The 12,997-nt window shown below is 29.7% G+C and overlaps 2 protein-coding genes across 5 annotated transcripts; one reads left to right on the top strand and one right to left on the bottom strand.

Annotated features, from left to right (window-relative positions):
* The first annotated feature begins 430 nt into the window (after window positions 1-430).
* On the top strand, window positions 431-7,670 carry LOC128885274 (catenin alpha). Of its 2 annotated transcripts, XM_054139279.1 has the most exons (8): window positions 431-918; window positions 1,276-1,617; window positions 1,698-2,430; window positions 2,797-2,823; window positions 3,625-3,858; window positions 3,959-4,561; window positions 4,641-5,318; window positions 5,565-7,670. In XM_054139279.1, the coding sequence occupies exons 2-8, from the start codon at window positions 1,301-1,303 to the stop codon at window positions 5,727-5,729; spliced, it is 2,757 nt and encodes a 918-aa protein (XP_053995254.1). In that variant the 5' UTR covers window positions 431-918; window positions 1,276-1,300; the 3' UTR covers window positions 5,730-7,670. The 2 variants fall into 2 exon arrangements, with proteins under 2 accessions (XP_053995254.1, XP_053995325.1); XM_054139350.1 differs by lacking the exon at window positions 2,797-2,823 and having other exon boundaries at window positions 434-918.
* A 368-nt stretch (window positions 7,671-8,038) lies between these two features.
* Window positions 8,039-12,353, bottom strand: LOC128887867 (polyadenylate-binding protein-interacting protein 2). 3 transcript variants are annotated; one of them, XM_054144354.1, is made up of 5 exons: window positions 11,837-11,922; window positions 11,621-11,669; window positions 11,328-11,534; window positions 11,025-11,213; window positions 8,039-10,942 (listed from the first exon to the last, which is right to left on the bottom strand). In XM_054144354.1, exons 1-5 carry the CDS (start codon window positions 11,905-11,907, stop codon window positions 10,844-10,846), a joined length of 615 nt encoding a protein of 204 aa, XP_054000329.1. In that variant the 5' UTR covers window positions 11,908-11,922; the 3' UTR covers window positions 8,039-10,843. The 3 variants fall into 3 exon arrangements, with proteins under 3 accessions (XP_054000329.1, XP_054000500.1, XP_054000416.1); XM_054144525.1 differs by lacking the exons at window positions 11,621-11,669; window positions 11,837-11,922 and adding an exon at window positions 12,214-12,353; XM_054144441.1 differs by lacking the exons at window positions 11,621-11,669; window positions 11,837-11,922 and adding an exon at window positions 11,971-12,105.
* Between the last annotated feature and the right edge of the window lie 644 nt (window positions 12,354-12,997).

Raw genomic sequence — 12,997 nt, 5'->3', positions numbered from 1 at the left:
GTTTCCACTGTTTCCGCTAGATAGCATCACTAATTAAAGGTTTGATACTTATTACTGCATTAATAATGATAACGTTTAAATAATATATTAAAATAACGTATTGCAATGTTATAAAGCAAAGATTCGTACTAATTATGCATTTATAAAAAATAAAGAATAATTAATTCAAATGTATCAGTGGCGCCTTCTAACAGAAACTGTAGGAACTATTTTCACTAGAAACTTGGGCGTTTTTACACCAATGGCACCACTACCACTAAAACTCACTCACTGAGCGGCTTAGCAAGCGGTGGCATTTCTGAATGCACCTATATGGACATAGTGGACCAATGAGATTCTAATCATATAAATCGGTATAGTTTACAATGATTACATTCATTCATATTTAAATTGAATTAACATTAGCGGAATTAAAATGAAGGAAAACGATGATTTTAAGGCGTAAAATAATATAACATAATGTCTAAAGCGTTATTTTGAATAACATTATTTTGAAAGCGCATAGGTAACGCAATACGTGAATATGTATACAAAAGTAATCTGATACACGAAACGGTTGCTTAGGAAATTTAGAAAAGGCATCCATTGATTGGCTGTGCATTTTCATGTAAGCAATCGTGATATAATATCCTGTACCCTTCTGTAAGCTTCATTTCAACGTTCATGTTTTAAGCTTCGGGCGTAGACGGGTTTTGTTCGGTATAGTTAACTTTTTGACTCTGGCGGAAATAATGACGTCATGAACCAAGTGTCGGTGACAAATGGATGATACATCGAAATGATATGGAATTGTGTGTATTTTAGAGTGTGGTTTTCAATGTGATTTATTGTAGAACAAAAAGGAAACTCTATAAAGTTAGTCGTGAGTGGAATTCATTAAAGATTTCGTAGGTTTCAAGCCATACTTTTTTCATGAAGGTAAGAACCTGTTATTTCGTATAATATTTTTCGTATGCAAGTGTCAAAGCTCTTGGAAGGATGGGTGCGTTGCGTTCTAATGCACGATATTTTTTCTAAACATATCATATCTTGTAAGTTATCAAGATCACGCCTTTCAAATTATTCCTATGAGAAAATATTAAAATACATGTGGTTCACTTTTGTGGTCATCATTGTATGCTGTACCAATATTGTATTTTTAGTATATTTTTCTAATTGATTAGAAAATTAGATTGATTAATATTTGTTAAATTATCTGTATCATACTATAAGAGCACAGGTAATTTTGTTAAAGTTTATGCATTTAATAACATATGTGCAATGTTTAATTTTCAGAATTGATTTACTTGAAGTGATAAAGATGTCAGATCACTTTGGACCGATAACCCTGAAATGGGATCCTAAGAATTTGGAGATTCGTACCATGTCTGTGGAAAAAACATTGGAACCCTTGGTTTTACAAGTAACTACTCTTGTAAATACAAAGGGTCCTAGCAAGAAAAAGAAAGGAAAATCGAAAAGAGCTAGTGCTCTAGTTGGAACAGTAGATAAAGCATCTAGTAATTTTATTGAAAAAGGTGAACAAATTGCTTATGAAAATCCCGACATTACTGCTGAAATGTTAAGCGCTGTCGAAGAAGTAAGGAAAACAGGTGCTGCAATGAGTATTGCTGCCAGGTATCATTTGTTTTATTTTTATACTTTTCCAGTACATTAAGAATTTTACATGAATTTTTATATTCGTATTATTTAAACAGGGAGTTTTCAGAAGATCCATGTTCTTCTTTAAAGAGAGGCAATATGGTTCGTGCTGCAAGGAATTTGCTGTCAGCTGTAACACGTTTACTTATTTTGGCTGATATGGTCGATGTACATTTGTTATTGAAATCCTTGCATGTAGTGGAAGGTGATCTACAGAAGTTAAAAAATGCATCCTCGCAAGGGGAATTATTGGAAAATATCAAGCAATTTGGAAGAAATGCATCGGAGCTTATGAATCAAGCTGCAAAACGTCAGCAAGAACTCAAAGATCCTCAGTTACGAGATGACTTGGCAGCAGCAAGAGCTGTTCTCAAGAAGCATTCTACTATGCTTCTTACAGCTTCTAAAGTTTATGTTCGGCATCCTGAACTAGCTGCTGCAAAAGCAAATCGTGATTATGTTTTGAAGCAAGTTTGCGAAGCTGTGAATACTATCAATGATGTGGCACAAGGAAAAACACCAGTCGATAGTCAGCATCCTTACGAAGGACCTGGCGAACTAGCTGCTGCTCTAGATGATTTTGATGAAAGAATGGTGATGTCTCCGCTTGCATACAATGAAGTACGTACAAGACCCAGTCTAGAGGAAAGATTGGAAAGCATTATCAGTGGTGCTGCATTAATGGCAGATTCTTCTTGTACTCGAGATGAACGTAGAGAACGTATTGTCGCTGAATGTAATGCGGTCAGACAAGCACTTCAAGATTTGCTTAGTGAATACATGAATAATGTGAGTATTTTGCAAATGTCTTTCCTTCATTATAAAACACAACTGCTTTATATGCGTAAAACTATTTATATGCACATCAAAGTGAAATATAAAACACATATATGAACAAATTCATGTAATAATTACAATATAGGAAAATTTTATTAATTTGGTCTTTCTGTAATTTATATTAGTTTAAATTTCACTTTCTAATATATCAATCATAGTTTGAATTTTGACATTGTAACACATTTTGTGGTACATAACATGTTACGAAATATTGATAACACACAAATAATTATGTTATCATTTAATGTAATCAATTTATTTATCGATTCTTTAATATGTTTATTCTACTCATTTGTTTTTTTATTTTGGTGACTGCAGTTACAGCTTGCTCGGGGTGGGAAAAGGGTAAATATGAAATCTTTGTGTTCTCGCACTGTTCTTGCATACAATTTACAAATTAAGCGAGATGTTTTAATCGTTTTATATATATTATTGATATGTTATCTTATAACGAACACTAATCAAATATTTTGTAATAACCGAGTGTTTGTCATTTTCCAATTGTACACTAACTTGCACTACTGTACATAAATTATATTATTTCACGATACGTAATATAATTTCTAATTAATGGAAATGAAAGGGTATATAGCATAAACAAATAGTGTATATTACAAATGTTATTGTAAATTTGCCGAGATTAGAAAAGCTATAGATAGACATTTTTAATGGAACTAAACGCGTAGTCTAAATTAATGCTAATCAATTATAGGTTTCACACATATTTATTTTTTCATAACGCATAAATGTTATTTTGAAGCATGAAAAATTCTCTCATTAATTTGATTTTACAGCTTTTCATTTGTTTATGTTTGCTTGTGTACATAGCTTTTTCTTGATAATTTAATATTAATCGAATTAAAACTTTTCTTTCACCAAATAAATACGAATGTAATGTTTATAATTAATACCTTAATTATTACGACATAACAGACATGTAAATTAAACAAGCAGTTTTTGGACAATGGCAATATAAAATCGGTCTTTGTGACTATGTATTTATCATTTGAATAATCATTAAAATATTCTAATATTTTGCACTCTAATACGTTTAGTAAAGAGATAGTATAGATCTCATTCAGTCTTGTATACATATAACGCTGATTCGTATATTTCATTTTCGAATATTGCAACACATTTTAACAGATAGGAGTCAAGGAACAATCGGAAGGGTTGGAAAGAGCAATCGATCATATGTGCAGAAAAACACGCGATCTTCGTAGACAATTACGAAAGGCTGTAGTAGATCACGTGTCTGACAGTTTTTTGGAAACAAGTGTACCTTTATTGGTTCTTATCGAGGCTGCGAGAAACGGTCGTGACAAAGAAGTGGAAGAATATGCACTTGTTTTTACAGAGCATGCAAACAAACTAGTTGAGGTAAATATTTGTTAAATATTATTTACTTGATCGTGTTTATTTGAAGTATTCAATGTACTAAAATTAACATTGTTTAATAACGTTGGATTCATTTAATCAGGTTGCTAATCTAGTATGCAGTATGTCAGGAAATGAAGATGGCGTGAAAATGGTTCGTTACGCAGCAGCACAAATTGGGAACTTATGTCCGCAAGTAATTAATGCGGCACGTGTGCTGGCAGCTCGTAATCGATCTAAAGTAGCCTTAGATAACATGGAAGTATTCCGACAAGCATGGGAGAATCAAGTCAGAGTATTGACAGAAGCTGTTGACGATATTACTACTATCGATGACTTTTTAGCTGTATCCGAGAATCATATCTTGGAAGACGTAAATAAATGTGTACTGGCATTGCAAGAAGGTGATGCCGATACTTTAGACAGAACTGCGGGTGCAATTCGTGGACGATCTGCCAGAGTTTGTAACGTTGTTCAAGCTGAAATGGATAACTATGAGCCTTGTATCTATACGAAGCGGGTTTTAGAAGCCGTGAAAGTTTTAAGGGAACAAGTAATGCCAAAGTTTGCACAGAGAGTAGAAGTTGCAGTAGATGCTTTGGGTAGTAACCCCGCTAAAGATGTGGATGAAAATGATTTTATAGATGCTTCGAGATTAGTATACGACGGAGTCCGTGAAATTAGACGCGCTGTACTGATGAATAGAGTAAGATGATTTGAAATTATAATCCTAATACTCTTATTTACATCACTCTTTTCACTTTTTATCCTGCGATTGATTTTAGGCGGACGAAGATTTAGATCCCGAAGACGTTGAGCTCGATGAGCATTATACATTGGAAACTCGTAGCAAATCGAGTGCTCAGACAGGCGAGCATGGTGTTGATGAATATCCAGAAATTAGTGGAATTACGACAGCTCGCGAAGCCATGCGTAAGATGCCAGAGGAAGATAAACAAAAGATCTTACAACAAGTGGAGTACTTTAAGAGTGAGAAATTGAAATTCGATAAAGAAGTTGCCAAATGGGATGACGCGGGAAACGACATTATTGTTCTTGCGAAGCATATGTGTATGATTATGATGGAAATGACAGATTTCACTAGAGGTCGCGGACCTTTAAAGACAACTATGGATGTCATTAATGCGGCAAAGAAAATTTCTGAAGCTGGAACCAAGTTAGATAAATTAACTAGGCAAATTGCAGATCAGTGCCCAGAAAGTTCCACCAAGAAAGATCTGCTGGCATATTTACAACGCATAGCATTGTATTGTCATCAAATGAATATTACTAGTAAAGTTAAAGCAGATGTACAAAATATTAGTGGAGAGTTGATTGTATCTGGACTTGACAGTGCAACTTCTCTTATTCAGGCAGCTAAGAACTTAATGAATGCTGTTGTTCTTACCGTTAAAGCTTCATATGTTGCATCAACAAAATATCCTCGACAATCTACGGTAACTGTAAGTATCGTTACTGTTGTCTTGTAATTTATTCAAAATTTACACTTAATTACACTTGATATATATATCATTTCTATACACGAATAATCAATATTAATATTAAAACTATTTTACTTACTAACTATTGGACTGCATAGTATGTAAGTATTTATATAATTACAATATATTATTATAGCTGATAGCTGTACCTTTTACTACTTTTTGTAAATTTACATGTGGTTATTACTTTTCCATTTGTTTAATTAGTCTCCAATCGTTGTGTGGAAAATGAAAGCACCTGAGAAGAAACCATTGGTACGACCTGAGAGACCAGAAGAGGTTAGGGCAAAAGTACGTAAGGGTTCACAGAAAAAAGTGCAGAATCCAATACACGCACTTTCAGAATTTCAAAGTCCTACAGAAAGTGTTTAAACTTGTATGTGTAAGTAATTTAATGAAAATGAAATCTAGTATACAGCATCACCTTTGGAGAGTCATAAGAGCGAGATGTTTTATTTTCTGTTCAATATAACATTTAAATGTTGTGTGTAGTTATTACTAATTCATTGTGTATTCATTAAAAAAAATATAATGAAGTTTTAAAAATTAAGTTACTCAAAGATTAATTTTGCGTTTATAATTGTGATAAAAAAGGATAATGTTCGTAACAAAATTATAATAAAAGTATTTGAAAATAAAATATCTTGCATAAAAGAAATGTTCATATTCTTTATAAATATTGATTCATAAATGTTTGAAAAGCAAAAGAGACAGTGTATGATCGTGTCAGTTTTCAGATGACATTTAATTAGATCTCAAAGATTAACTTCTTTTTCTAGAATATATGTGAAATTTAGATTTCAATTATATGCAAACAAGTGACTAAATGTCAACTATATTTCATAGAATATAAGAATGACATACAGTTTAAAGATGTATAATTTGATAACTCAGTTGATTATAACATTTTAATCGCTATGAAGTACTTGAACATTATTTAAGTAAATTACATTTTACTCCAACAAAGTTTACAATTTTTTATTACTCGTAGATATTAACAACTGAATAAGTCTATTTTTTTGCAAGCAATATCTACAGGAAAAATGTGTGACCACAATACTTAATTATATAACAAAATCTACAGTAACAATTAAGTATTTAAGGAATACCAATGTTTTTTTTAATTATTTTCTGTATCATTAATATGCAGATATTAGTTTTCAATTCTGTATTGAATTTTAATGAAAGAATATTGAATGATAAATGGTGTATGTATATGTACGTATATATGCACGACAGTTATCAAAGGCCTTACACTTTTTGTGTTGCATTATGATATAAGATTAATAGATCATTACTCGTATAATTGAAATGGCATTAAGAATGGTATGGGTGATTTAGTTTTAGTTACAAGGCTAAAATCATTTCAGTTATACGAGTATTACTGCTCTACGACTAAAATTGCTGGAAATGTATTTTTGATTATTTTGATTTTTTTGTTGTCTTCAATAATTAGATAATTATATTCGATGATTTTACTATCAACACACTTTCTTATACATATCCAGAAAAGAATGTCTCTGATTAGTAATACACATAAAAACACGTACTTTTAGTATGTTTAAATATTTGATGACCTTTGTACACAAAGGTTGTTGCTTCAAGTAATTTTAACAATAATCTTAGGCCTTGCATTTTTTCTAATATGTTACATCAATGTTAGTTTCTTATTATTATAATGTATTGTTTGACAATAATATTGTTGCATACTTTGTTATGTTTTTACATAAAGATTGCAACGATACACGTAAGAATGTCAACATTCATCCAAGCTAATAATTATATCGATGATTCCAATTGAAGTATATAGAAGTCGATTTAAATTTGTCTATAATATATAATATATTATTTCTTTACACACCCTATCCACTTTAATTTTAAATATACATTCATTTCGCATACATGTTTTTCTTACATTTTATATTAAATTTTAATGTTCTCTATTGGTTTTATGATTTGGCAAAGTAAACAAATTTTGCAATTAAACAAAATATATTAATTTTCATCGACAAGACTTACAGGAAAGCAATAAAAAATAATACAGTATTGCATTGGAATAAAGAGACTGCCGATCGAAGTATTTAACAATTGTATATAAGTAAATATGATTACACATTTTCGAAGAAATCTTGTTTACAATGGTTTTGTAATACGTATAGCCGATAAGAAGTAATTTTAAAGAAACTGATACCAATTTCATATTTATATGATGAATAAAATACTATGTTACTTATAGTAGTTTGCTTTCAATGAATATTATAAGTTGGATGCATTGCCATTATCCTTATGAAACAAATTTCTGTAATACCATAAGTTAATCAATTGACCAATTACAATACATTATTAAATTTCATTTTTATTTGTATTATGTAGTTATAAAGTAGGTACTGGCCTGCCAGAGGGCATCAATGTATTTGCAGAAAATGAGTAAAAATAGTTCCACATTTTGTACATTTTCAACATATAATATATATTGGTATCAATTTTTTACTATTGTAAGACAAATACTAATTTATATAGAAATAATTGTAAAATTAAATTGTAGTTACTGATATGCTGCCAAATATAAGGTGATGCTTTTAAAAAATATCTTTTTTTTTACCATTACACATAACGTATAGAATTATAATTTTTAGTGATATGGACTAGGAGCAGACAGGGTATATTAAGAATTTCAAATATAGTACACAGACTTGTATTTTATGTGTTTCATTTACATACTAAATGATACAGAAATAATGATACGACACGAGAAAATCGCAAATGCAAATGTTCAATGGCAATAGTATGATATAGTAATTCAATCTCGCTTAAAAAATATAATTATTCATAATTCATTACACATTACTACTACTTGAAAAAGATTATTTACCGTTTGGATTACATTCTTCTTTCTTTTTTTTTTTCATTTTAAATTTTGTACTTTTTTATGTTTCGACATATAGTTGAGATAGTATATATGCTGAAAAATCGCATGAATAATCAAGTGAAAGTAGAACACGATATTTATGCTTGCTGAACTGAATTTTACAAATTATTTTTAGCACTACAACTACAAATTATTTTATATATGTAATTCTCATAGTACTGCCTTTTATTATACATAATACACGAGACAATTGTAGTTGCTTATTTTTTAAAACCTAGATATTATCTTGTCATTATTAATATTATTATTACATACTAAATAAATACAGGTACCATTAAAATAACTCATAAAAAGAACTGATATTTTCTCAGATATTTAAATGTAAGACAATTCGAGAACATGTAAACTCAGAAGTATTATGTAGCAAAGTATTATTTATGTACTAGTTACATTGTAATTAAACAAATTCACTATTTTCTTCTACTGCTATATATATATATATATAAAAAAAAAACAGTTTTCACTGTAATACATGAACATGCTGTTAAAAATATTAATAATATGATTTAAATATTGCATGTCATTTGAATTGACACTGATTCAATGACTACAAGATACATGTTAATATAACTATTAGTATATGTTCCATATTTGGACTTTTTTTCATGATTTTATTGCAAAGAATAAAAGCATACAAACTAAATAGCTGCTTTTAATTAGTGTATTATGTCATTTTATCAATATTATATAACAAATTAATTAAATTTACACCAGATCCTGATAAACAGAGTTTGAAATCTAGAAAACAGACAACCTCTCTATACTAAGTTGAATTTGAAAATTATAGAGAAATTACTTAAATGTATGGTTAGTTTTACACAATCGATGTATTATGAAATTTGAGTCATTCTCAAATAAATCTATAAATATCTATTACATATTTCATTAGACACTACATGTACACGTTTTTTTTTCTCCATTGTTACATGGAGCCACAAGTGATAAGAGATAAGTGAGAAAATTCAAAAGCAAGATAATACGAAGCGTTATGCAATTAATGAGGTGCCTTAACTGTGAGTTATATATTCGATAAATCTATTTAATTTGCTTTATAATCACAGTTTCTGCATTCATACTAATGTATGTTGTGACTAAAATAATACAGATTTACCATATGCAATCTTACAAGATCCTGACAGTATGTCTATCACAATGCAAAAAAATGTTAATAAAATTCGTACATAAGTATGTGTTTCCAAATAGCACGTATATTATAAGTGGTGATTATTGTGTTTTAACGGTCATTAGAATATCGTTTTGTATTCTATAAGTTTAATTATTACATAACATTCAACAATTTTGTTTACTGAGAAAATATAATGTAAATGAATACTATGCAAACTTCATCTTCTTGTATTCAATTCTAATGTACTATGCTGAAAATGTATTCACCATTTACAGAATTTAGATATTATATTTCATTTGTGTATTTTAATCAGCTTTAAAGTATTGTTTTATAGAAATTTTAATTAGTTTTAATTAAAGTAAGTAAGCAGTATGACTACTTTCAACATTACTAGAGCGAGAGAAAGAGCCACAAAAAAAGTCCTTCACAGCCTGAGTAAGACTTTCATTTGAGATCTTGAAGTCTTTCAGATATATGCTGATAGAGGACCAGAATTATGACATAGGTTTACTCCTTTTAAACCAAGTAAATCGACAATAAAAATCACTGTTAAAAATTGTATCATACGATTGGATATATTAAGTATGTTTTAGCAACAAAATATGCATTGGATGCGATACATTTATCAATGCAAGAAATCACTTACATCAGTCTTAACGACCTCAGTATATTGTTCTTAGTCTGTCAGTAACACTACAGAAGATATATATCAGTATAAAATAAGTGTTATAAAAGGAACTCTTAGAGAAGTGTTTCATCTAGAAACGCATACTACATTATGAAACCTTTCAGATCTTAATAAAAGAAGCATTCTGAAAGAATTAAAAAAGAAAAGAAAGAAAAAAAGATATGCTCATCTTGGATGCAATAATTAATCATCAGGTGTACATATGTATAACATAATTCATGGAAAAGTGAATGCAATGTATAATAAGAATTAACTAGAAATTCCAAAATCTATTGGTACACAATTTTCATTTATACGCTGCCTCAATTTGTAACAATTTACACGAGATAAAAGTAGTGAAAACATTTACTTTTGGGAATAATTGTCCTTGGTTAAATAAGAAATATAAATTGCAAATTTCTGTAACAAGTGATTTATGTGTATATTATTATCGTTTATATTGACAAAAAATATATATGTAAAATTAAATGTTTATAATATTATGCAATATCTCCTGCCCATAAAAATTTGAATAGCATTTTTCTTTAATTTATGGTTATGCAACTGATTTCATTCATCTTGGATATCATATAACAGCATTACGTATTATCCACTTTGACGTTCGTTATATCTTTGTACGTTTAGTCACAGTCATTTAACTCTTAATATGATTCAGTTAATAGAACTGTGTTACTGAGGGTGGTAAATATTAGCCATACACATAGCCCATTTTTATTAACATTAAAGAAAGGAATGTATGGCTTCTATGATGATTCTGCAGTAACTTCTGGCGGTGTACTTACAGACGTTACTACTAACTTAAATGCTGGAACAAATTCAGCGGCATTTGGATTTAATGTACTCTGAAAATTGACATTGTTCAAATAAATATCCAATACGTATTCCATGGTATAATTTAAATATGTGTTATATTTGAGTTTGTACCTGTTTAGCAAGATCATCGTGCATTTTTAGGTTACTAAGTTGCTGAGAAAGTTCAGCACCATTTTCAGGCATGCTCGTAGCGGTAGACCAAGCAATAGAATTTGTATTTCTTTCATGTTGTCTCTCATCTTCCCACATTGCTTTCAAACATTCCTCTGTTAGCTCTTCTTCCATTAATTGTTGGATCACCTGTAACAATTTTATTATTTATTAAACATGTTTAATAATTATTATTTTGTACAATTTATATGCATGTTTTATTCGATCTATATTAATATGTCAACAAAATAGTTGTTACTGAACCTCTTTGTCAAATTCCTCTTCGTTTTCCATCCATAGATACTCGGAAAAATCGCTATCCTCCGTTCCTTGTACATCAATTTCAGATTCAAAGTTGTTGTCCATATAAGAGATAATGTCAGTTTCGTGACCGTAATCATTTCCAGAACCACTGTTTGGAATCTTCATTTTCATTCCAAATATATGTTTAACAGGACAGCGAGTAATTATCTATAAACAAATTGATATCTCTTTGATTTATGATAAAGTATCTATGCGTCTAGACGCTTTATTTTATATGCAGAAATACACAATACTTTTGTATACGTAGTTGTTACATCAATGTCAATCTTTAGATAATAGATACTGAAAAACAATTTACAAATGTTGAAAAATATTGGCTATGGATTGAATTATATATATTATTAGAAATATTAAAATGCGTATTTTATCAACAAAAGAGTGATTCGCTGCCTTGATTAAATGTATTGTAATCAAGAGTTAGAAAAAATAAGTATTAAACAAAATGCAACCTTGAACTCTTTTTGCGTATACAAGGCTCGCAAACGAAACGTTTAAATATGCAATTGCTTCGTTTACACATATGGTAGCATCGACTGTGAAATTACATTTTCCGTCGTAAAAACGAATCGATTTTAGTGTTTACCATTAATTTATTATTGTATGGGTAACCAACTGAAAATTTTGAACCGTTATATTTATCGCATCGTAGCAATCGGAAACGAGAAAGTATCACTTGACAGATCTGTTACAGGGCAACCATTTTTAACTGTCTACTTTGTAGTAACGACAAAGCAATATTTATTAATCTTTATTCATAATTATGTCGTGCATCTATTGTTATTACAATCGAAGATAATTCTCTACTGAACATGAAGTGTAAACTTACCTTTTAACAGTGCGTCTCTGAACGATTTGCGACAGAAAACACGATTTACGCAGTTCATGGGTAAAATACGTGTCGTGCAACACAAATTAACCCTTGAAGTAATGCCTGGGACGGTGCTGCCACCACGTACAAAAAGAGCAATGCACTCCGTGCACCAAAAGTTGATAGATATTGATTTTGATCTGGAGATTGCAATTATTAAATAAGAAGTACGCATTCAAACTTTATATTTACCAAAATTTTGCAGGACCATTTCAAGTACGCGATAGATAAAGAATTGAAAAGTCAAGTACAAGCATATTTTGTCATGTCGATAAACACAATATGTACAAGCAAAATATTATGGCATAGCATGAATATTCTTATAAAATATCTAGACGATTATACTATTTTCCGTTAACGATTATTTTTTTACGAAATTTTGATTATATTGATTAAACTATAAACGTTGAGATGCATTCGCATACCTAGAGATGTATTTATTAATTTATATATATATATATATGCATATATGCATGTATATATATTCTTTTATTAAAGAAACGGATAATAAGAAACAATATTACATTTATAAAAAAAAGACAAAACAAAGAAGCAATAGTAAATATGTAGAGTGTATTTTTATAAAATGATATTTGTAAGACCAAGCTCCTTCTTTCGAGATAATTTTGAATAGGAAAAATTGTTGTTATGTAAAATTTAATGTTACATTGCAATATGTTTTACAATTACTTTTTTTTTTGGTAACTATTTGTCGAATAAATTCTAAGAACGTATATTGAGT

This window comes from Hylaeus anthracinus, unplaced genomic scaffold (assembly GCF_026225885.1).
Source record: "Hylaeus anthracinus isolate JK02 unplaced genomic scaffold, UHH_iyHylAnth1.0_haploid 0, whole genome shotgun sequence".
Lineage (NCBI taxonomy): Eukaryota > Metazoa > Arthropoda > Insecta > Hymenoptera > Colletidae > Hylaeus > Hylaeus anthracinus.
Note: the sequence above shows the minus strand (reverse complement) of the source record. Positions and strands in the feature narration are given on the sequence as shown.